Source organism: Typha angustifolia, chromosome 13 (assembly GCF_048772165.1).
Source record: "Typha angustifolia cultivar Huaian chromosome 13, ASM4877216v1, whole genome shotgun sequence".
Lineage (NCBI taxonomy): Eukaryota > Viridiplantae > Streptophyta > Magnoliopsida > Poales > Typhaceae > Typha > Typha angustifolia.
In genome coordinates this window covers 993,979-1,018,593 of record NC_133251.1, presented here as the reverse complement: position 1 = coordinate 1,018,593, position 24,615 = coordinate 993,979, and the positions used below count along the sequence as shown (strand labels likewise).

Here is a 24,615-nt window from a genome sequence, read left to right as displayed (position 1 = left end):
CCTTGTTGACATGTTCAATGATAAGAATACATTTGAAGCTATAAAAGTCTCAGGCTGGCTGCATTTATACTTCCTCTGGTGGAATGACAGACTACACGAGATTTGGAGCAAGAGTTGAGATTAAAAGACAGAAAATCTTTGAATGTGGATAGTATCAATACACATTGGCGTGATACTTGGAGTCTCTTAATGGTATGTAATTTTCAATTATAGTAGCTTTTTTGAGGATCCGTATTGGCCCAAGTTGTAGCATTATACTATTATCCATCTATTCTTCCATATAAGACTCTCTTTCCTTTGGGTTTTGGAAAGCGGCGATCTTAGCTGCTTCGGCGCCGTTTTCATCTATAGACTGCATGGTTCGTCCACGACTCCGCATACGGTGCCGACTTCTCTTGAACCTAGTTCAAGATGGTCTTCGTCGTTATCCCAGGAACACATGGATTAAGAGCCAAAATTAAAAAAGAAACAAGGTGAAGAGAGACAGAGGCCTTGCATCACTTTTTTCTTAGATATAGCAAGAAATGCAACATAAGAAGCATCAAACTATGTGAATTAGAATACTCTTTTGTCTCTTTAACATCTAGGGTCGGCAGTGTCCGAACTACTTGATCCTGCCAACCTTTTCGAAAGAAGCCTTAAAATGAGCCAGACATAGGAAGACAGCAAGAGGGCCAAAGGTGAGAATTCCAAGCCGGTCCAAGGTAGTTTATACAACGAGTTCAAATTTTAGAGGCCTTGACGCAATTCTCCTCATACAGACATTTATACAAACATCTTGACTGCTCTGCTCACCACTCCGCGCACCACCACCTTCACCACGTCCCCCCTCTCCCCCCTCCAAACCTCTAGAATGGTGTTAATATTTGGCTTTAAATAATTTAAATATTTAACTTAGTCTCAGATGGATCATTCAGCTTAGCTTGGATCAGTTAGAAAGACCCTTCCATGTATTTGCTATGTTCCTGGGCTTTCTTCTCCATGCTGGACATGGGCCCACATTCCTCAATCCAGGCCTAGGTGAAAGTTTAGCATGCTCTCTTCTTCTCTAGACTTACTTTTCTTCACTCCAAAGTCGAAACTCTCTCTCTGGACTAATTTCTATCCAGAGAAGAAAACTTGCAACACTAGATCTTTATTTACATCCTAACTAGACCTAAAAATGGTAGCCCGACCCGACCCGTTATTTTGGCGGGTTGGGTGAAGAAGTTTTATTTCATTGGGCTGGATCGTGTTTAAATTACGAGACCCGATCTATAATTTTAGGCCAGGTTTGGGCTTAGTTGCAACTCTAATGGCCTGGCCTACTGCACTAACAATACAAAATTATAACTTAATAAATAATAACATATCTAAATATAAGAATATATTTGAGTTATGGTTATAGATCCCGAAACCCGACCCGATCCAATCCAACACAAAAAGAATGCTCTGTTCTACTCCTAGAATCAACCAAAAGTGCCAGAAAAGAAGGGGAAAAAAAGAAAAGGTTGAGAGTACTCTGAAAGATCCCTCCACTTTGGTCCCATTGCCAATTTGCCACTAAGAGGAGGACTCCTCCTTTGCATTGAGGACACTCCATTACAGGCCAGAGCAACACTTCGTGCAGCACACGTAGCATAGGACCACTCATGGCCACCTCTCGTTGATATGCACAGTAGTACTGCTCATTTCCTCCTTCAATCATGCATATGCTTGCTTGCCTTTCTGTTTCTCTTTTTTTTTTGTTGAGGTTTTATGATAAATTTATTTATTTTTCCTTTTCTCCTTTGGATCAATTCCATGCATGTGATCTTGTGTAGGCTTGATAAGCGACATGTATCTTTTATGTGAAAGAGATCCACCCAAGTCCAACTAAACCATATTCTTCTGCAAATTGATCATTGTATTGAATCCCAAATTGGATGCCTTGTGAGTTGTGCCTCCAATAATGTGGAACTCTCCATGAGCAGAGACTAGTTTATTTATCTAAGTTTAGGCGACAATAATGGCGGGAGAGAATGCAATGGACACCACCTCTTTCCACGTATGATAGTGGTGGTAAAGAGACTTGGAGACATGCAAAGGTCCCCACTCTAGACCCAGGTGTTGCTCAAGGTGAAGACTTGAAGTGGAATCCAACTCCTCCATCAACCATAGTTGAAAGTAGGGAACTTTTACATCTGGTACTGTGGACTGTGGTTCCTTTCATGGCCTAACAAAAATTATGGCCATGTAGAGTGAGAGGAGCCCTCTTTTGATCCAAACCAATGGTGAGAGTAGGGGGTTTTTGGATTCTCTTTGTGGGCTAGCTTGTCACTGTCATGTGCCCCAGGAGTTTGCCAATGTTCTTGGCTCAGAAGCATGGCTCCCCCTTGCTTTTGCTGTAAAGTGTCCACTTGAAACTTTAGTGGTTACTGGACACTGAGAGTTCCCTTTTCTCTTTTACCCTTTTGGTCCTGAGAAGAAAGTAAAAGGTACTAGTGGAGAGTGAGAGCTTAGCAACCTATCATTTTGTGTAACCTGAAATGGAAGCAATTCATAATCTATAGTTTTCTTTCTTTTTGCCCAGATAAAAGTTTTATGCTACTTATTCTTGGTTATTGAAAACCTTTCAGTGCAACTATCATATAAGACTAAGAAGAGAAGCCAATGCTAAGTGAATCCCTTGTAGCTTTTCTAGTAGTTGCATCCAATATCAGGCAAATAGAACCAAACATAACTTGCTTTCCTAGCTTCTGATGTTGACTACTCTTTGTGTGAAGTTAAGCTCATGAGTTCAGACAGACTCCAATCATGCTTGAGATATATTTATAAAATTTGCAACATAAAGGAAGAGATTAATCTCTAACTCATTGTTTGTGACTATGGCAGAGTTTTGTGGCATACCCCAGCCTTTGATGAATTAAGAAGTTACGAGGTACTACTGCAGTTAGAGGTCTACCATACCACCTTACTTGTGGAACCAGATGAAAGAGAAGAAAAAGAAAAAGGAAACCAGAGAAACATAGAATTAACTAGATAAATCTAGATGGTAGGACTTTTAAGAATCCACTTCGATCAGAACTCCAGGGTCTATAAAGAAAAAAAAAATATATATATATATATATATTTACTTTTCCCTCTTTCTCTAATTTTCTGTTCCAGAACTCATCTTGGCTCAAAAGTTATGCCTGTTAGAAATCAAATTGGTTGCCTTGTTCATTCTTTTTTTTTCCCATTCGTACGATCCAGTTTGAAACCTATCATTCAATTGGTTTGTCAACATAACCGTATTTTAGGACTATGGAGGATATGAAATTTCATGGAATTGTCACTTGCCATGTTGCTCATATGTTTATTCATTAGGGAAAAAATATAATGAAGTTTCTTGGAAGCATCCAGGTATCAATTTGCATACTGTTCAATTTTAACTGCATGGTCTTCAAGATCTGACCAAAAATTTATGAAAGACTGCAACAGCAATGAGAGAAACACTGAGATCTTTTACAGGAGGGGAAGGAAAACTGCTATCTTTTCCTTTCTTGTACATAAAATTAAGTACAGGACAAGATACAAAAAGAACAAAAACTAAAAGAGTTTCCTAGTAGAAGTAGCTCCTTGTGACTTTCTCATCTCATATTCCCACCATGGAAATTTTTGATGTGGATGATGAACTAGGATCAGTTTTATTTACACTTTCGCGCGACTGTTAAGCGACAGGCACTTCCAATCCACCAGGCAATGCAAGAAGTCCATGACCTATACAAACCATTATATACAATGAGATTAGAATATTTTTGGAACATTTACTGCAGAACAACAACAGAGTTGCAGCAGATATACCTCAGCTGGTTCTTGGAGTGAATAAGAGGCACTAGTTTCCTTTGGAAATTTGGAAACAAGAATTCCGATGCCTTGTCCTCTGTCCCGCAGAACCTAAAACATAAAAATCAAAAGTATAACAGCTTCTTAGCAACACTTATCAAACTTGAATGTTTAAATACTGAACAACTGATACTGATAATTTACTTTGAAAGCATCTTCATCAGTGCGATCGTCGCCAATATATACTGGCATGACATCATTACATTCGTTGTAACCTATATAAAAAAAGAAGATAAGTAGTTATGGTTAGTTAGTTAGTTACCAATGCAACAGGAAGAATAGCTGGATGACCTTAAGCACAATACAAGATATACCAAACTGATGAAAATGGTATGATGTATAATGCATGTTTAGGCTTACCAAGAGAGTCTAGCAAAAACTCAAGGGCCTTCCCCTTGTCCCATTTAATAGTTGGGCGAATCTCCAACACCTAAATTTAAAGAAACACACCGAGTCATTTTTCATGTAGGTATAACCTTAAGTATGCAACTAAAATCTACAAATGACAAAGAGTCTAAGCTATATCACACCTTTCTTCCTTGCGTAAGCTTGAGTTTCGGGTATTCCTTGAGCACAGAACTAACCTGCTGGTCCAACGTGCTCCATTTCTGGGATGAAGTTGGTAAGAGTAATGTAATTAACCTGAAGAAATTTTCATTCCTGGCCAAAAAGAAGTAGGTTTTGTGTGTTCTAATATTGTGAGATCTTTACCTTTTCTTCGACGCAACGGTAGTGAACTGACACGCAGAACTTATTGTTCTCCACCATGGCCCCTGGAATTGATTCAGTTTTCTCCACCAGTCTTTTGAAAACCTTGAGAAGTGAATAGGCCATGAATTGTTCAGTTAGATATATATAAATATGTGATGGTGGAACTAGAATGTGAAAATGTTCTCTGTGTGATGCTTCTTGAAGGGGTATACTCATCAAACAAATAGACTACAATGATCTTAACTCAGATGAGGTTTTTTTTTTTTTTTTCTTTAACAGAAAAATAGAACTAGTCTGTTCTCTTAAATAACTTTTTTGTATTTCTTTTTAAAATTTGAAATAGGAGGGAAGAAAATCTCACCTCCTCTATCATTGGCAGGAACTCACTTGCTGGTTGGAAGAGAACTGCCTTGGCCTTGGCCTAAACCATTCATTAGGAATTAAAAAGAAGGATCAGATAAACTAAACCATAATAGTTGAGAGGGGGAAAAAAATCACACTAAAAAATGACAAGAATTGTATCATACCCACCTTAGATTTTATATGCTTGGGCCCTCTTGTGGGCCCTTTGATGTCCATCCCATGGCTCCCAGCGTAGTACAACTCTGCTAGTCGTACAAAGTTATATACCTTCATACAAACAAATTAAGAAGGATTAGATTAATATGGAAAGAACTATCTCCACACTTGGCAAGCAAATTAAGTTATAAAATTGTAATGTACCTTATCTCTACATCTCCCACTCACAATTGCAGTAGGGAAATACTTTGCCAATTCTCTCACAGCCTCTCTCATCTGATGCCAAGAAGAAAGAACCCAGATATAAAAATCCAACCTTTTAGTCTCAGTTGGTTTAGATTCATATAAGAAACAGAGGAGAGAAAAAAAAAGAAGAGTTAAAGAACAGAGCAAGGGATTATAAACTAACAGTTTCAGACATATATGCACGATCTGGATCATCAACTATGGGAGATAAAGTTCCATCATAGTCGAGAAACATCACAATCTGCTTCCCCTTCGACGCGGCGATGATCTCTTCAAACATCTTCAACGCGGATGGATGCTTATTCTACGCAGAAATAAATAAGTAAAAAATATTGCAAAAATGTTCCTACTAAAACCAACTCAAATCCAAGAACCCAAGACTAGAATTTGAGCACTTACAACCCAGTCCGCGTAATTCTCTCCACGACGGGGCGAAGACGCCTTCATTGAATCCATCCGTGAATTAATATTAATCCTCCCACTGCTGCCGCTGAGATCAAGATGGCGCATTGACTTCTTCTTCATCACCTTCTTGAAGTTAGCGTAGTTAGTGCTGCCGCTGCATCCTCGTGGAGGTGGGTACGAGTAATGAGGCGTAGTGGAGTTTGCGGCTGCGGCAGTGGCCGTCTCCATGATCGCCATCTCCTTCGGCGCGACCGCATTGCGCTTAGTCATCTCTTCTCTTCCCCTGCTTCTAATACTTCGTGGGGGGAGTGAAAAAAAAGAAGAAGTAATGCTTCAAGAATGAGATATAAGCGCTTGTTTGGAATTCTTCTCCCTCTTTGCTAGCAATATGAAGAGGAGGAGGAGGAGGAGGAGGAGGAGAAGGGCCAAAAGAGTGGTAAAAGAGGAAGGAGATGAAGACTTTGAAGAAAGACTTCTCTCTGTTTTCCTACGTAATGGAAGAGCAAATGGATGCAGGTGCAGGTCCAAGCGCTAAGGTTTATATAGAGTTGGGCTCGGTCGCTTTTGGACTTCGGAAGAGAGAGAGAGAGAGAGAGAGAGAGAGAGAGAGAGAGAGAGAGAGAGAGAGAGAGAGACTGAGACCGAAAGTGCGTGGGCCCAAGAATCCATTGGGCCCCACATCCATGGGCCTGACACGTAGAATGGGCCCCGAGGTGGGCCCATCACGAACCAGGTGGCGGGACGTGCTGGGGTCGCAAGTGGGTCCCGAGGGGTCGGTGCCTACGTGTCCTCTGGTTACACCGACCGCATCTTGCCCAGAAGCTACGCCCCCTGAGAAATTTCCTTGATGTTAATTTGAATTATGTCAGGTGTCTTTTCGTGAAAAAAAATAAATAAAAAGCTACTAATTTTATACTAACACGCCCCCGGAAAAAAAGAGAAAAACTCGCAGCTGTGGGCTACTGTCATTTTCAAAACCGGATCAAATATAATAATAATATAAACAATTTTTTGGAAACCAAAAATGTATGTATACTCTAACACCAATGGCAAAATTATATTGCCAAGCACGTACGTACCTCTTAACAGTAATTAACTCAATCCTAAAGGGCTGTTTCGAAAAAAAGAAAAAGAAAAAGAAAATGGAATTTCCTTTCCATGGTTGGTTAGTGCTTACAAAGAAAGCCCCCAAAGAAGTTCAGGGCAAGAACTTGATTGGAATATTTACATGCATGTTGGAAAAATATATATATATATTAAAAAAAAAATACCAGAAAACAACACTAGTCAACTTTTATTTGGAGTCTTAGTGGCAGTAATTGAGCATGTTCTCTTTAATTTCGATGCAGTTTCTTGAGTAGTTAGTTGTAAGCTTCATGCTTAAGTTTCCACTTAGTGTGGTAATTAATTAAAAGGTCATTAGTACCTTTCTCCCTTTCTTCTAGGAGTAAATTAAGAAGTTCACAGCATGCCGATTCATTCTGAGTTTGATTTTTCAACCAATCTGTATATAAATATTAGTTTTTTTTTTAATTTAATTTGAGATTAGTCTACTGGCCCAAACTTTAAATTAAGGAGTATTAACTCCAAATTCTATTCTAGTCAAAGTTACCGCCACAAGACACCAACAAGATGTTAAATTACGAAATCACGATGCATCTTTCTTGTTCCCTTTTCTCCTCCTTATATAATATATATTATATCTATAAGAAAATCCCACACAAATTTAACCCTTTCTCACTGTCACCTCCAACGTCCTCAACTCACCAATGACTTCGAAATTATTAAGAAAGTGATGTCCATATAAAACCTTGACACGTCTCTCTCTCTCTCTCTATATATATATATATATAGAGAGAGAGAGAGAGAGAGAGAGAGAGAGAGAGAGAGAGAGAGAGAGAGAGAGAGTAGAGTTGTTTATAAGGACATGTAGCTAAGTCTTCAGTGCAACACTTGGTCTTCTCTAATGACACAAGTTATGATATGAAAAAGTTGTTAATTATTTTTTAGATCCACTTTTAACTTCTCCCCATGGCTAAGGCAACTCTTGTTCATGCATGAAGTTCTTAGCTTTGGTGGTGGTGGTGTCGTCTTCTTGCCCTTTGTCATGTTGTGGTGCGCATGCACCAAAGTCTTTGCATGCATGCATGCATGCAGGTAAAAGATAAAGTGAGCATTACCTAATGAAAAAGTTAATATTGTCCTAATTAAACCAATACTGTTATATATAATCTGAATCTAATATAATATTCTTTTAAAATAAGTCTAGTAATTAAATAATAAGTTAGTCTCTTTTAAATTTCATACAACTTTTAATAATTAGATTTTTAATATAAATTTACTATTTTTTATTAATTTAATATTAATTTTATGTATGAATAATTATTAATCCTTATACTACTATTTAACTAAATAATAGAATAATTTATACTAATATTAACTTTCTTTCTCTGATATTAAAATTTAAAAGACTGGCCATATATCACAAGTGAACAGGGCCTAATACAATAGGAGCCTGATGGCATTGTTTCACAAAGTTGTATCACAACTTAAACTTAAAGACAAAACAAAAGAATTAAAAAAAAGAAAAACGAACTTTTGAACTTGTGGATAGGATACTAACCACTTGTAGGTTAAGTAACCATTACGATTTGCTTTAATTAATCATGAGAGATTCTTAAGACATAAGAACTAATGCCATGCACCCTCCTCTCACCTTCCTAGCTACTTGCTCACATGCACAAGATTAACAATTTAAACTATCTCACTTAACCACCTAATTAAAAAAGGCGTATAACTTTAATCAAGGCAATAACGTTTAACTTTGTGGTCAGATTCCAAGCGTATAAAGGTTACACAATTGACTATGTCACAATCAACGTACTGCTTAATATAATTCCTCCCAGATATATATATATATATATATATATATATATATATATATATATTTATTTTAACTTAGAAGAATTGGAGATTTGGAGATACTTTTCGCTCTCTGATTGGCTGAAGAAATTTTAATATTACGCAATCTGTTATCTAGAACATCATATTACTAGTGAGATATAATGTAGAGAGGAGTAAAGTATTATGCCACAATATTAACTTATTAAGAATCTAATTTTTTAAGATATAGTTAAAAACATTTAGTGCTATGAATTAGCCTTTTCATATTCTTGTTATTTTAGGGTTCATATTAAATTTTTTTTTTATCATTTAAGAGCTTAAAAACTAGATATAAGCCGGACATTAGAGCAAATTTTTTATAGTACTAATATAGGTTTTAAATAGCTCATCGAATTGTTGGACCGTCAAGTCATCAATTAAACCGAGCTAAGCCATCAAATCATATTACTTAAGATTGGAGTCAATCTTATAACCTTCTTATTGACGATATCTACAAACTATATTAAAATTGGTCGGTAGTTGATGTCAATTTTTTGACGTCATTTTTTATTGGGTAGACTAGTTTAATTAGCCATGAGTTAGCACTAGGATTAAATAGATAAATGGATGAAAAAGACATGTAACGGCCGGCACTTTTTTCCAACCGAATATTAAACAGAGTCTAACGTGATCGTTATGTTAACATGAAGTTGTTCCGTAATAGTAATAATGCTAACAATAATAATATTAATTTCCTGTATCTTGGAGGTAAATATTGTAAATATACATCTCGTTACATATGATATAACCATATTTTACATTATATTTTTTTTTGACGTAGATTTACTAACATAATTACAGGTAGAAAGATTCATACCACGACGTGGGACCCATCCAATCAGCTCGCGATTCTCCGTGGGACCCACAGTCAGGAACGTGTTTAATTGCTGTCCCTCGGATGGAGATCAGACGGAGGAGAGGAACGTGTCCCTCTCAACCGACTTTAACGGCCACATTAGAGTTAGTTGGCAATCATCTAATCCTCCCTTTCCTTTAATTAATTAATTAATTATTTATTTGTACTTCTTCTAAGGTTAGGTAGTTAGGTAGGATTAACGGAAGCTTCTTCGCATTAAGCTAGGTGTGATAAAGTCCAACCGATATTACTTAGCCCTAATTATATCAACTAAGATGAATTAATAACAATAACTTTATAAAGAAAGAAAAAAATTAAAGTAAAAAAGATAGTCTATATTAGTGTTAAGATAGTCTATATTAGTGTTGCTGTTGCTATCTAGCCTGATGCTGCTAGAAGAAGCACACTAGTTAGTGAGACAATTTGTAAATTCTAAGTGAGGCCACTTGATGAGCACCCATTGGAGTTGATTAATTCTTTAATTAGATTGATCTTAGTTAGGCTAATCTAACAAAGTGAAGGATGACAGCAACTCCAATCAAGTGCTAAAGTTGGGTAATCAAACAATTAAAGTGGTTTTATTAGGATTTTTGTAATGGTATATTTTATACTTGATAGATTTTGATGATAATGTTTAAAAATTATCAGGTGTATTATGCTAATCAAAGGAGTTATTTATTGTGATTAAAGGGAATAGTATTATTAGTGGGCTTCAAGTCCCCACCTTTGTCCATTGATCTTTTTGTTAACACTATAACATGATATGCTGCTGATCTTTTTTAGTGAAATAATCATATTAGAATTGATTGATTGATTCATTCTTTTGTTCATGCATTAGTCCTCCAAATTGGTGGAATATATACCATCCAAATCCTAACTGCAACTTTAGAGTCATGACCCACCTAATCCTAGGGATGCACTTGAGAACCAATGCCAATCCTAGAAGGTTCTTTTCCTTGTACATTTAATATCCAAAGGAGCTGCATAGAAATCTAGGCTCTCATTGCTTTTCTTGATCTTCATATCCTCTGTAAAAAAAATCAGAGTACTATGCACACTTTAGCCATTGAAATGCCAATTTGGAGGACCACTTGCAATCCGCATGTTCCCTTTGTCTTTCCTTTGATTTTTTTTTTCTCTTTTCGCCACTAATTATGCCGACGTCGAATGATTACTAGTAGATCATGGCTAATTAATCCAATATCTTATGAGGATCTGATAGGACTATGAGGGGCAGATATATGCTTAGGCCATATAGGACCTTGGAAGAAGATCTTCCTATATGCCTATGCTCAATAGAAATTTGCTTAGGCTTATGGTGCAAATCCTTTTATTCTATGTGAGTAATACTGCATGCTTTCTTTGTCTACTTTTTCTACCTCCATAAGCATATATCTTATAATATCACTGCAACAAATCCTATGTCCTTCTTTGATCTCACGTTTCTTCCTTCTTAATGTAGCTAGGTCTGAAAGATCAAATCTTTTATCTCCCAGGAACCACTGATTCTAGTCTGTGGTGCTATATTATGAAGCCATTTACTGTTAGGGAATCCTATTGTTAGATTCACCTTACGACTATCGGCAAAATGGTTAGAAATCAATGCAATAAAAAGTTCAGTCCATTGAGTTTGAAGCTATAGTTTGCAGTTCAAATACATTACAGCTAATTCTGAATGTGTACTGTAGTTTTATACATGGTTAGCAGTTAGTACTTTTGAAACGAAAGCTATATTCGGTCGTTGAGCCAAAAATTCAAATTGCAGTCAATACTTGCAGAACCTACTTATTCTTGCAAAGTAACTAAGAGGGGAAAGTGGATAACAACTTGTTTCTGAATGTGTACTATAGTGTTATACATGGTTAGTACTTTTGGATCGAAAACTATACGCTGGAAATTTAAATTGCAGTCAATACTTGCAGCACTTAGATATTCCTGCAAAGTACTTTAGGGTTGTAGTGGATGATAATTTGAGTTATATTTGTATTCTTGTTAGTCAATGGAAGACACAAACTACTTCCTGAGATGTCATAAGGTATAACTTGGGAGCAGAAGGAATCCATTAAAGTAATTCCAAGTTTACCTACCCAACAAACAAACTTCAGCATGAATTGCCTTTGCCATTATAAAAATTTGGCACTGAAGACTGGCCTCAAGTGGTAGTTCATTATATTTCTTCTCATTTTGGAACACATTGCAAGGATGCCTGCATTCTACTTCTGCTAATATCACTGAAACAATACAAGCTAAAAACTAGTAATTTTCTTTCACGCTTTGTTCAATGAGTGGTAGATGGAAAAGGCTTGCAAAAGAGGTCCAGCTAATAATTTGTTATGTTTAGGCCTAAATTTGTCCAACTAGAAGGCACCATGATAGTCTAACTATTCCACATGTTTTGTGGTACTAGAGTCTCTTTGCTTAAGGAATCTTTGAAACAAACGAATAGAATTAAATGCAAGTGTCCAGAAGAAGAGCCAATTAACTAGAAAGGTTCGATAGTTTCAACAGTCAAAGTCCAAACACATTATGATTTTGATTGTTTCAAAAAGTTGACATTAACTTTTTTCATAAGCATAACCTCATGGACAGCCAAAGTTTCAGATTATTTTAAAATGCATCAATTAGCCTGATTCTATTGTAACTAGTCTTTCCTTGAGATCAAAGATCTTCATGTCCCAAATCTCTTTTTTTTTTCAATGCTAGCCCATGGTTAGATGTTAGAATAATAACTCCAATGACCCAAAAAATGAATAATGTAGGCGAAAAGGTAAGTGCATGTCTTGAGCTGTTTGCTAATTCCCAAGTATGTCAATGGCCTTGTGCTGGATCCTTCTCTTCACAACCTACCTAGAATCTTGTGACTTTAACAACAAACCTAACTATTGCAAGTTAGGCTGCTGTTTCTACAATGAATTCAAACCCCACAAGCAACATTAGGTTCCTTATTACCATACTAGTCTTTTCAAACAACAAATCATCTGTTAGGTTCTGATTCCTTATGCCTTTATTTCCTTTCCTCTTACTTGCAATTGCATGTCAGATATTATTCAGCACTTGATTTGAACACTTCTTAACTTGGAATAATCAGAGGGCTAACCATGCACTTTATTCCATTCCATGGTAGAAAGATTGAAATTTTCCACGTCAAGAAAGTTCCACGTCGAAGATCGTAAGGTTTATATCAAATTAAGAGCATTGAAGGATGAAAAAAAGCTGAAGGCATGCAGAGAGGTAGGAAAAGGAGGCAGTATGCTCTGAGTTGCTTAATGCCTAGGCTTGGAATCTTGGTGCAGTTGGGTCACCAAATGGCTCCCTTGGGTGGATTGTCACCTGACTTATTCCACCTTGTCGTTTCTTTTAACATATCCAAGTACTTAAATGCTGACTATTGACTGCTTCTGAGTCTTTTTATCGCTGCAACTGTGAATCTATGTGCCCACTGTGTTGTAAGAAAGCTATGTGCATGCATTGGTGGAGTCCTTTACATTCCTACTGCAACCAATGCAACATTTTCCACATGCTTCAGGGTATAAAGTAGAGGAAGACTAAAGAACATGAAGAGCATTAGCTTAAACTAGTTGCTAACTTTAGGGTCATGAACATATAGTAGATGTTATTAATGGACTTAATGGATGCAAAGATTCTAATTCCAGTGCAATCTTTTGCTTGCCTGACTTGACTAAGCAGACTTGCTTGCTAATTTTGACCAAAAGAGAGGTATTGGTATTTGGTACATCTGCAGATATACTGAATAACTTCCATACTTTCATGGTATAGACATTATATCCAAACTTTATAGGGTCTGGATGAATTGGACTTAAAAAGAGATATCAAATTATCTCAGATGGCTCAGTGTTGATGGCCCATCCATTGAAAAAGAAAAGAAAAGATAGGCCCAAACATAGATAGCCTCAAGTTATAAGCCCACTCCTGGCCCTCAAAATTCACACTAAAATTATGTTTCAAAGTTGATGCACTCACTTCGCATCTTCTATTTAGGGCTGTCAAAATAACCGAATCTGCTTGAGCTCGGCTCAAAAATAGGCTAAGTTGAGCTTGATTTTAAAATTAGGCCGGAAATTAAATTCAAGCCAAGTTTGACCATGAGCCAATGAGGCTCAAATATATATATATTTGTAGTTTTATGACACAATTATCTTTGTTGCTTGTAGTTATTTAGCATAATTATATTTCTTACTTGTAATTTATATTTTAGTTATATTTATATCTTTACAGTTGAATTAGATTTTATTTCAAGTTTGAATCAAGCTTAAATTAATTCAAGCTTACTTAGGGTCGAAAATGGTTTGAATTGATAAGGTTTGAAATTGCTAATTGAGCAGCTAGTTTAAGCTCAAGCTCTGCTCAAGTTCAAAATAAACTTAAAATTAATTCTAATTAAAATTATTTGAATTCAAGGTTGATTAAAGCTGTGTTTACACCACTACTTTTGATCATAAACAACTAATGTGGATATTTTCTTCTACTTGTCTCCACTTAGCATTAAGTGTTGACTCTGCTTTCCATGTTACTTTCATTAGCTCATTGCTCTTTCTCATCCAAGCACTAGCATTAGAAGGTGGAAGTCAACTCTTAAATAAGATCAATTGCTGCCATTATGACATATCCTTGTAACACTATGATGTTTTCTCAACCAAAAATTAAAAACTAAATAAAAATGTAGCACTCTGATGATTTTTTTTTATAAAATTTCTTGAATGCTTCTAGCACTGAGCTGACTTAGAAGGGATTGTGTGATGATTGACCTCCAAAAAGCAGCCCCACATACCTTCTACATTCTTTCTCATAGAGGATAATGATAGGGACTACCATGTTATCCAACCCAAGTATTTTTATTTTTAATTTTTAAGTTAATCTAATACTCTAAAACTGATGGTGTTATGCTTTTGGCTTAAGGAAGCATATCTTACAAAAATACAATGATCTTACTATAGGGTGCTTTGTTCCTGTGCATTAGGTAGAATTAGGTACTTTTTCTTCTTCTTCTTCTTCTTCTTTTCCTAGTCTATCATCCATGTGTAAAGACTAAAGATGATAAAAGAGAGGTTTAAGGAGAAAGAGAATATAAGTACAAGGAGGTGAGTAATGGTGGTTTTTGGCACCTAAACACCTAACTGGTGCCCTTCTCTTTGGTGATTGGAATGACCAACAAAGAAAGGGTAGTGGAGATAACATGGGATTTAGTTTCTTCCACATGACAATGTGGTCCTCTACACAGGACAAGCAAAGAGGGATCCACCTCAGCTCCTGCTCACTAACATTGCCACAGTTGGGATCACATGCAGGCCTTGAAACTTTATTTAGATTTATCATATACATCAAGCAACAATCCTGCTACAAATGGAACTAGGTGTATCAAAAGCTTATAAGGACTTTTGATCTTATATATATCATTTCTTTTTAAACTATACTTTCCATGTGACTCCCAACAAGCCCATGACAAAAGATATCCACTTCCAAAGCAACCATGCAAATCACAACAAGCCCAAGTACTAGATTCACTGTTGCAAGAAAGGACTCGCTCCATTATTGTGGTGTAAAATTCCTGATTCCTGTTCTTGTATGCATGAACCTACTGTGGTTTTTGATACTTATCTAAATGAAACTTATAACTCTGTCCAATTTGATCTCATCTTCTGACATAGTGCTGATGTGTCCCTGGATGTGACTTTTGAGAACCATGGCTATCTTCCGTCTCAAGTTATCCAAAGAAGTTGACTAACATATTATCATGTTCCATATTCCAATTGACTGCAACGAAAAATAGAAAGCAACTAAAATATTTATCTCCTCCCTCTCCTTCCTTCAAGCCCGGAACCCCACCTCACAGTGGTTGAAGCTGGGAGAAGAACAGGGAGCTCCCCTCTTCTCTTCCAATTTCTTCTTTTTTTATTAAAAAAAATAGAGATTTTTGTCCCCCTTTATTATTTTTATGAAGGTTTTCTTCTTTCCATGGTAATGATATCCTCCTTATGAGACATTAGTTTCACATGATAGCCAAAGAAAGGGTTAGCTTTTAGAAGAATAGTTTAGTGGAACTATTTCCCCAGTACTTACTGTTGCCTTTATCATTCTTATTATTTCTTATGTTATTTTAATTTATATGTAGTTTGCCATTGATAGATTGCTTGGCTCGGGCATTGGCTTCTCTTCTTAGTTGAAAGATTTAAACATTGTTGAATTTAAATATTTTCTCTAATATCTTTCCTCTTCAAGGAATCAACATTTGAAATGATTTAAGAGCATGCATATATCAACTATTTTCTCCTCCCAACAAATAGAGTTGGACAAAAACCCTCGAATATTTTAAGACTTCTCATGACAGTAATTGACGTCGAAGTTTGAGCTTAGGTTATAAATCTAGTTCTATAACTTAGACATTTATGCTATCTATAGTGTTTATTTTGAACTATTATTTTTTTTCTATATCTTTGTTGTCCTGTTAAGTTTGATACATATATTTTACTTACTTCCTCCTTGTTCTATCGAATATGTAGCATCTCTTTGAACTGAGCAGCCCATGGACTTCTCCTAGAAAAACAACAATGTTCATAAGATTTGTTTGTCATATAAATTTAGAGCCATTTGTAATTAGAAATATATATAAATTTTCATAATGACAAGATTGGTCTCTTAGACATTTATATAAAATTTAACTACTTGTTTTTTTAATGCAAATGCTGAGTAAATTTGAGTAGATGTAGTCTTTTATAGCAGTTGATTTTGTTTTTGAGCAATTCATCTTGATATACATTAGCATGTAGAAATAAACAGAAGAAATATTTGGATATATTACTGACACAAAACTTCTGATATTTATAGAACTGCTAAACAAGAAGAAGTTACAGAGAAACAACATCAACTACCCCCTTGCTTATGCTTAAGCTAAAACGAGCAAAACAAGGATATTTAAACATCAACAACTGACTCAATCCTAAAACAACTACTGCAAATGTGTAAAATTCCACTTGCAGTAGCCGCTAAAGACACCAAACAATATGAACAGAGACGATAACAGACAGAAAACTAGTGATCGGTAGATAGGATCGAATCCCAATCAATGTCCCATGAAGGGTACTTCTGCAGCAAAAAGCAGTCGGATTCATCCCAAGGCGCCTCTGAGAAGTCCAAGTACTGCATCTCACACACAGCTGAAGAAGACCCAGAAGATGATGATGACTCTACTTCCAGAGAGGACGAGCTCTCGGATTTCTCTTCCTCCAAAACGAAGCGACCCAATTCGCCCTTCACTGTGACCTCTGATGACTCCTCTACTTCCAGAGAGGAAGAGCTCTCGGACTTCTCCTCCTCCAAAACTAAGCAACCCGAGTCGCCTTTCACGGTGATCTCTTCCTTTAAGCTCGAATTGGGTCGATTAGTCTTCTTCTTGGCTAACTCTCTGCAGACAGCTTGGAGCTTGGCATCAACAGAGGAGTGAAGAGAAGAACCCAAATGAACTCCATTTCTTCTGAGTTCAGGGAAGTTGAGCCTCGCGGCGTCGCCGCGAAGCTTAAAGGCAGCGCTGTCGTAAGCCATCGCAGCCTCCTCGGCGGTGTCGAAGGTCCCGAGCCAGAGGCGCGTCCTGTTCTTGGGGAGGCGGATCTCGGCGACCCACTTACCCCAATGGCGCTGCCGAACCCCGCGGTAGAGCTTCGTGGGCTTCATCGGAGTAGGCCTCGTGCCGAGGAATGATTCCTTGCCGCGGTGGTGTTTGTGCTGGAATTGAGTTTGAGATTGGATATGATGCATCTCTGCAGGGTTTGGGTAATGGAGACCAATCTGGTTCAAGGGAATAGAAGGCAAGGAGTGATCAAAGTTGTGATTTTGATGGTGCAATGAAGGAGGAGAAGAAGGAGAAGGAAAGGAAGCGCCTTTAATAAAAGGTTGCAGTGCTTGCATGAGCTCCTGATTGAAAGGGTCTGATGAGAAAAGTGGGATACTATTGTACACATTAATAGCTGTAGCCATGAGTTTTTAATAACTTTAGCTAAGAAAGATTAGGAGAGGGGCTAAAGGAGGAGGCTTAGCTGAAAAAAAGTGTCCTCTTTTATCAAAATAAGATTGAAAACTCTTAAAATAGACGAACCTCAGGGTGTTAAAAATAAACCCTTTTAGTTGGTCAGTTCTAAAAGATTAAAAAAAAATAAAGGGGGGAAAAAGAGAGATAATAAGGAGGGGGGGGGGGGGGGGGGGAGAATTAGATGTACAAAAGAGAAGAGAAGAGAAGAGGACTTTGAATTAAGCAGAGAGGAGGAAGAAGAGATGGGATCAAGAATCTCTATGGATCTCTTAGCCTAAGCGAAATGGGTGGGAGATTATTGAGAGATTTTGGGCTCAGGGCGGACTTTATATAAGCCCACAACTCTCCCGCTTCCGCGAATCAGGTCGCGCCACGCGCCCCCTCTAAGCTATTGGCTACCGGCAGCTGTCGGGGGAGTTACAGGCGCGTGTCGGTCCGGGGACACGCGTTGGGAGGCTATTGGTTTGAAGCAGCCGAAACCTAGAATTAAATATTTGGGGTTCAGTTTTTAGAGTGTGGTGTCAGTATCCACATGCGGGGCCAAGTTTCGAAGACCACGTGGCAGATGGTAGTTGGGTAGTCATATTATTTTAATAAGAATGGAAGACGACGAGAGTGGGTGGACGTGGTGATCATATGATGCAATGGAGTTGGCCGTTTTTTTGTGATCTGGGAACGGAAGGGAACTAGGGAATATTGGATGCGTGTGATAAGTGTCAAGTGGCAAATTAGGTGACGACGGTTGCTAAGAAACGCCAAAATATTGATCAAAGAGGGAAATATATTTCTTTCTCGATATGAAACGATACCTCGACCTGCAATCACCTGAACATAGATAGATGAGTATTGAATCGGTTGTCATTTTTACTGCACTAGCAGTGGTAGGTAGTTCGCTTTATAGAGAAGGAACGCATTTGGTGAAGAAATGAGTCATCAACTATTGTCTCAAAGGAAATGCTCCGTCGTACCTCTTCGAGTGCAAGCAGGGACCATAGACGACTAAAAAGTAAAACAAAATAAACACTTCGTACTCTTTATAAACAGTTCCACACATAGAATGTTCGTAGAAGGTTGGTTTATGGACAAGATGGACAAATATGGCCCCCCAGGCTATTCCAATATATGTCATGATCCGATCGGCGAATAGAAACCTCTTTTTGATGAAAAGAGGTTCTTTTAAACGATTTCCTGGAGATTAAACTAAGCTCAAATTAAACCGAACTATAGCAAACGCATGTACAATCTACAAGAAGACCTACAAGAAATACATACAACAGTAACGCCCTATCTTAATACCTCCTTCGTTGCATCATAGCAAAGAGTCGACGTAATGGCACTGATGCCGCCTCCTGAACTCCAGCAAACTCCCATAGGTGCGGTCAGCTATACCTACAAAAAGAGCCTCGGAATCCGGGCTGAATGATACGCCGGCGATCTCCCCAAACAAATCGATCTCTTGGGCACTGCAGTAGTCAGCCCTGGCATCATACACGTGAACAAAATCTGCTGGCTCAGCCATCGCCATAAACCGTCCGTCGGAAGAAAATTTGAGACCTCTGATTGCTCCCATCCTCCCTTTGAGGACAGCAAGTGACTCTGATAGGTTTCTCACATCCCATAATCGGCATGTCGTATCTTGGTTCCCGGTCGCCAGGATCTGACCATCGGGATGCCACGCAGATGCAAAGGAGTAATCTATATGTCCCTTTAGGCTCCCGATCGCCTATAAATCCAATAATTAGATCCGAGGTGCTGTCAAAAGAAAAACCAGAGTGCATGCGAGAACATGTACCTTGCCAGATTGAGGATCTGCTATGAGACATTCTGTACTGTCTCCAAGTACAGCAACAAGCTTGCCATCAGGGCTGACTGATGTATTCTGTGAAGAACAAAAAGATAATGTAAGAAAAAGCCGAGTGGTATAACTAGGGCTATCTAGGTCTTATGGACTCACATTAACTGACCACAAGAAGGAGAATTGATTCAGTAGGACAAATTCCCCGGTGTCAAAGACCCTCACGTAGCAGTCATTGTTGGCAGTCATTACTCGGGTAGAACCACTGAGACAAGTCAGAGAAATACGCCAGTTAAATGACATTCTGGTCCCATTATCAAAGTGAATTGCTTACTTGGAAGACTGATAGATGTCCACTGAGTTGGTTATGGCATTGTCATTGCCAGTTACACTTGTACAGAATGCCACTCCAGCTCGATCAAGAAACTGGCAAAATACGAGAACACTACTTCACACAATGATGGGAATAATAATCATAAAAGGCCAATATTCCAGCGACGCCAGTCATTATACCTTGCAAACAAGTTCACCATGGAAGCCACCAGCTGCCATGAGGTTGTCTTTCACGGACAAGGTGCTGACTTGCACCCTTGATAATGAATCGGTAGAAGACACACCAATCTGCCGTAAAGCAGGCAGCTATCCATCAAGAATGAAAGAGAATGGAATTAGCATTTGGCTACTAAATACCTCTAGGTGCAAACCTGAGTAGGGACAATTTTGCCAGCAAGATTTAGCACTTCTTTGCCTCTTTGGAGGAGCGATGACCAATGCATAACAGAATAGTTCTGCATTATATAGACATCATGCTTTGAGGTAGCCCACAGCAGATTCCTCAGCTGCAAAAATCCAGATTCTCATCAGAACCATTGAAAGCAACATGAGATAAATGAGTCAAGATTCACTCTGTGACGACAGCAACAATAATTACTCTAACAAGTAACAACATTCATTCAGCACTCAACAACTGCACTCTATTAATCAATTGTCAATCTACTGATGATTATCAGCTTGTCAGTTTACTGTTTCCTCAAATAGTTGGATATCTAAAGTGCTCATCGCTGACAAGCACACACTATGACAGCAGAATTAAAACTACTAGAATAAAAAGGCCAAAATTATTAATTGTCTAATTTCTTTATGATGAGTAATAAATAGGATGACAGTTTTTTAGTCTCCTCAACTCGGGAGCAACAAAATATGACCCAAGACAATTAATATATGACAGGCAATAAACTTACTCATCTTTAATTCAGTATTAACATAGATAGACATCATTTGAGACGCCAGTGCTTGTAAGGAGCTAGTAGCTTACTCTTCTTGGTGAGAAAATGAGCCGGTGTCTAAACTAGTTAGATAATCATATTTCTTTCTGGGGGACTCAGAATTGTTCAAAGCAAGAGTTTAATAATACAAAATGAGAATGAGAAATGGCTAGTTATAGTGCTCCTGTGATTAGTCATGGACTTTATGGTGACAGTTCCCATGGATAGCAAGTAGATGGCAGAATCAGACTAAGCCTGGCATACCAGACACTCTTATGATTACATCTTGCTCAAGCCTGGCAATTAAGATCCCAACCTACTACAGAGTTATTACAAGGAGCACGTGAAATAACATTAATAACAGGGTATAAAATTCAGGGCTCTGAATGGAACCCGCGAAAATTGAAGAAAAGTGGCTAGCATAAATTTTAACATGCAAAATAGAAGAATAGATGCATGTGAGAATTTTAACATGCAAGAACAATAAATAAGGAAAAGAAACATTAAATGCCAACTTAACATGAAAACACTGCAAAAACTGCCTAGCCCCTTTCATGTCCCAAAGCTGCCTATAGAAATTGGGAACATGACTTTATAAACATAGAGGCTCACTGATCATAGAACATCCTATCATACCATATTCAAAAGATGATCTTATAGCGCCAGCTGCTGAGAAAGCACTCCAACCCTTCTTTATTGCCTGACAAAACAGGTTATATTGTAGTCCACTCCTACTATCAAAGGGGGGTTAATTACGAAATAGCATAACTAAAGCATAAAGTAATAGATTATCATCCTGAGCAAAGAGTCACCCATTAATCTTGCACACATGCTACACACACCATATGGAAGCACTAGTATTAATAAGGAAACTTCACCGTATATAGACAGAAACCGAGTAAAGGTTGGACTAGTTCATTGTGGCTGCAAAATAGTGCAGATTTAGAAGACAGGTTAAAGGAAGGGGCTAGCAGCCATTTGATAAATTAGTCTGATATATAACAGGAGAACGTGGGGGAAAGGCACGGCAGCAATGCTCCCTGCTCTATCGCACAGCTGCCAGATGACCAGTTGCCACTTAAACGACAAAAATCATAGTGCAGATCAAGCATAAGATAGTAATAAACTGCCGAGCCAAGATTGTGTAAACTGAATAAGAACTATAGCACACTAACAGGGACAACAAAAAGTTAAAAGCCAAACACCAAAGTCGAAAAGCAAGAAAATTGCAAAGAAGACTCGAGGAGAATAAACAAGAGATGAAGTGCTAGTCATATTTCATTGAGCAAATTGTTGTTTAAAGTTACGATATAAAAAGGTGACAAATTTTCAGCAAGTGATGTGCTGATCTTACTACACGCCACAAAATTTGAGCCGTTAGAATTGCATAACAGTAAGGCAGACACATTTATTCATTACAATAGCTGAAAGGTCAGCACCAGAGACTCTGCTGAATAACAAGAGAAGTTAAAATTATGACATAATCCACCTTGGCTGGAATTAATTATAACTACCATTATCTGTCATAGAAAACTATTAATGAAATAATCACCATTAAATAGTGACTTACCTTCCCTAGCAAACAGAATGATGTGGAGGATATAAAAGCCTCAGTATATCATAATGATATTTATAACCCACATACTAATTAACAGAAAGTAAGTATTAACCACAAAACTAAATATTTAATGGAAATAGTAAATAATTTTATTTTATCACATATGCTAATTATTCCAATCCTTGTGAAGTTTTATAGGGAACTTCAGAATACCACGGTCCTTTTTATTATGATATGGAGAAGAGGTGAGGGTCAACTTCTAATTAGGCTATATTGCTTGTCAGTGAGGGGCTGGAGTGGTGTAGTTCAGATTGAACATGTTAAACATGAGGGGGTAAAAAAACAAATAAAACCACAACAGAAGAATAAGGTGTTTAATTTTATAAGTACTCGACTTCTGCAGTAAACCGACCAAAAAAAAAAAATTTCTTCTGCTTGATGACTTGATATGCATGATATTTCCTTAGTCTAACATGCAAGAGCAGATACGGTTACCTACAAATTGTAAATTGGTGAAGGCACAAAAGAATAAGATATTAGTACCTGAAAATGCACGATTGTCGACTTGACAAGCCTTGTATTGAACTGAAAATCATAGAAGGTACTTCTACTCTGCAGTTGCTTGCATTCCTAGACAAAAAAACTGATAGAATTAAAAAACAATCAACACAGTTCATATTGATAGATTAACTAACTTGGCCAAGAAGGTTTAAGGCCTTCGGCCTAACTCAACATATTTATTACACCACATATATATTACAACATAGCACGCAGACATAGTCTAGCCGAGCTCACCTTCTCCAACCCATCATGAGGCATTGAGAGGTTCTCGTAATTCCTGTACTGCTTTAGCCTCATCTCGCGGTATTTTTCCCTGGAATAGTTCAAGCTCTTCCACGGTAACCCCTGCATATCCTTTCCATTTCTATATTCCAGGGCTGACGTATCGTTATTTTGCTGTGTCTAGATTACTATGTTATGAATTCCTCTTAGAAAGACAAAAAAAGATAACCAGCGATCAGCCAGGAAAGATTCTACCTTGATCCCAAATTCATCCACATTCCGTTCCTCTTGATGGTCATTCATCTCAAAACCATCATCATCATCAAACTGCACCGTGCCGACACTGTCCTCAGCAATGTATTCCAAATCGTCGTTCAAGTAGTTTGCCATCGCAATTGCACTTCACAAACACTACTAGAAAAAGAGATATCCTGAAATAGTCAACCGTTTACGGATATGAACGAAAAAGAAAATCCCCGACAAAGTTCACCAGCTAAAGAAATAGGATTACATCAAACCACAGAATCCAACAAACAATACACCCTAACAAACTACCGATGAGACCGAAACAAAAAACCACAATGGACCACCAGCCACACCGCTATCCAGATCAAGAGACTACAAATCCAAGAGATCATCGACAACAATGAGAAAGAAACCACAATAGATCAGCAACCACGCAGATATCCAGATCAGACACCCAAAATATAAGAAATCACTAGCGAGAACGAGAAGATCAAGCATTGCAAACGTAAGCGCGAGCCAAAAGCACAACAGGTCGCATCAAATCCGGCACCACTACCTGAAATCCACTGTTGGGTGTCTCCCAAGACGAATCCGGCAAGATTCTCTGACTAAAGAATCTTCGATTGGTATATAGAAGAAGAGATCGGAGAACAGAGGAAAATAGAAGGAATCGTTGACGCAAATTTCAAAGAGCTCGGAATAGAGCAAAACGCACACGAGAGGGAACTCGAGATATAAGGACGAGTGGTCTGGGGCTGGGTGAGTGGAAATATCCGGACCCCGTGGGACCCGCATCGAACTGCTTCCGTCTCAGTCCGTTGTACGCCGTAACGGAGGTCGCGTGCTCTCACTTGCTATTTGCCTTCTAACTGGGGTAGGCTTATTAACGTTTGCCGTCACCGCATGGTAAGTATAACGATACGGACGACAAATTCACCAAATGTATTAAACATCTATCTATTAAGAAGTGGTAGACTTATTATAAATAAATAAAAATACACCCATAATGGATGTGACAGGTTTCTTATTCTTACCGAGACGCCACGTAACGACAAGTTTAGGTGGGGCCTGCGAGAGGACGCCCATTCGTGACCGCCTAATGAGACCCACTCTTATGACTCCCTCGTGGCGCTTCCTGCCTCGTCATGTTAACTCCGAACAACACGGCGGGGCCCGCGATTTTGTTAGTTTGGTCGCCAACCAACGTACATCCCTCTCCATAATTCGCTCAGGTACTGGCTGGGCCCCAATGTCTACACGTGCTGCGCGTGTGTTCCTTGAATCATTCGACGGGAGTTACATTGGGCCCCACACTAGCATCCGATGGAATGCTTTATTGGGCTTTGGAAAAGATTTGGCCCACGCAAGCCCGAGAGCTAGTTGGGCCGAAGCCTGACCCGA

At 38.2% G+C, this 24,615-nt stretch overlaps 3 protein-coding genes across 12 annotated transcripts; all 3 read right to left on the bottom strand.

The window, feature by feature from the left end:
* Window positions 1–3,411: 3,411 nt before the first annotated feature.
* Window positions 3,412–6,222, bottom strand: LOC140773902 (probable trehalose-phosphate phosphatase 6). The gene is made up of 11 exons (XM_073116682.1): window positions 5,722–6,222; window positions 5,486–5,626; window positions 5,281–5,352; window positions 5,089–5,187; window positions 4,919–4,978; window positions 4,558–4,659; window positions 4,377–4,454; window positions 4,207–4,276; window positions 3,991–4,061; window positions 3,805–3,897; window positions 3,412–3,720 (listed from the first exon to the last, which is right to left on the bottom strand). The coding sequence occupies exons 1-11, from the start codon at window positions 5,995–5,997 to the stop codon at window positions 3,652–3,654; spliced, it is 1,131 nt and encodes a 376-aa protein (XP_072972783.1). The 5' UTR covers window positions 5,998–6,222; the 3' UTR covers window positions 3,412–3,651.
* A 10,121-nt stretch (window positions 6,223–16,343) lies between these two features.
* Window positions 16,344–17,862, bottom strand: LOC140774670 (ethylene-responsive transcription factor RAP2-13). The gene has a single exon (XM_073117759.1). It carries the CDS (start codon window positions 17,513–17,515, stop codon window positions 16,574–16,576), a length of 942 nt encoding a protein of 313 aa, XP_072973860.1. The 5' UTR covers window positions 17,516–17,862; the 3' UTR covers window positions 16,344–16,573.
* Window positions 17,863–18,574: 712 nt separating this feature from the next.
* On the bottom strand, window positions 18,575–23,936 carry LOC140774668 (uncharacterized WD repeat-containing protein C2A9.03-like). Of its 10 annotated transcripts, XM_073117750.1 has the most exons (11): window positions 23,771–23,936; window positions 23,224–23,399; window positions 22,981–23,148; window positions 22,729–22,815; window positions 20,067–20,201; window positions 19,876–19,983; window positions 19,697–19,788; window positions 19,522–19,627; window positions 19,360–19,446; window positions 18,864–19,290; window positions 18,575–18,755 (listed from the first exon to the last, which is right to left on the bottom strand). In XM_073117750.1, exons 2-10 carry the CDS (start codon window positions 23,356–23,358, stop codon window positions 18,877–18,879), a joined length of 1,332 nt encoding a protein of 443 aa, XP_072973851.1. In that variant the 5' UTR covers window positions 23,359–23,399; window positions 23,771–23,936; the 3' UTR covers window positions 18,575–18,755; window positions 18,864–18,876. The 10 variants fall into 10 exon arrangements, with proteins under 10 accessions (XP_072973851.1, XP_072973850.1, XP_072973855.1 ...); XM_073117749.1 differs by having other exon boundaries at window positions 18,575–19,290; XM_073117754.1 differs by having other exon boundaries at window positions 18,575–19,290; window positions 22,981–23,142.
* Between the last annotated feature and the right edge of the window lie 679 nt (window positions 23,937–24,615).

Excerpts from the sequence above, each read along its gene's own strand:
- LOC140773902 (XM_073116682.1), bottom strand. The coding sequence starts at position 5,997 with ATGACTAAGCGCAATGCGGTCGCGCCGAAGGAGATGGCGATCATGGAG. Across the intron at positions 3,898-3,990 it reads CTGATGAAGATGCTTTCAAA|GTTCTGCGGGACAGAGGACA; the intron begins GTAAATTATCAG and ends TTTATGTTTTAG. Across the intron at positions 3,721-3,804 it reads CACTCCAAGAACCAGCTGAG|GTCATGGACTTCTTGCATTG; the intron begins GTATATCTGCTG and ends TGGTTTGTATAG.
- LOC140774670 (XM_073117759.1), bottom strand. The coding sequence starts at position 17,515 with ATGGCTACAGCTATTAATGTGTACAATAGTATCCCACTTTTCTCATCA.
- LOC140774668 (XM_073117749.1), bottom strand. The coding sequence starts at position 23,358 with ATGGCAAACTACTTGAACGACGATTTGGAATACATTGCTGAGGACAGT. Across the intron at positions 22,816-22,980 it reads CTCATGATGGGTTGGAGAAG|GAATGCAAGCAACTGCAGAG; the intron begins GTGAGCTCGGCT and ends TTTTTTGTCTAG. Across the intron at positions 20,202-22,728 it reads CGACAATCGTGCATTTTCAG|CTGAGGAATCTGCTGTGGGC; the intron begins GTACTAATATCT and ends GGATTTTTGCAG.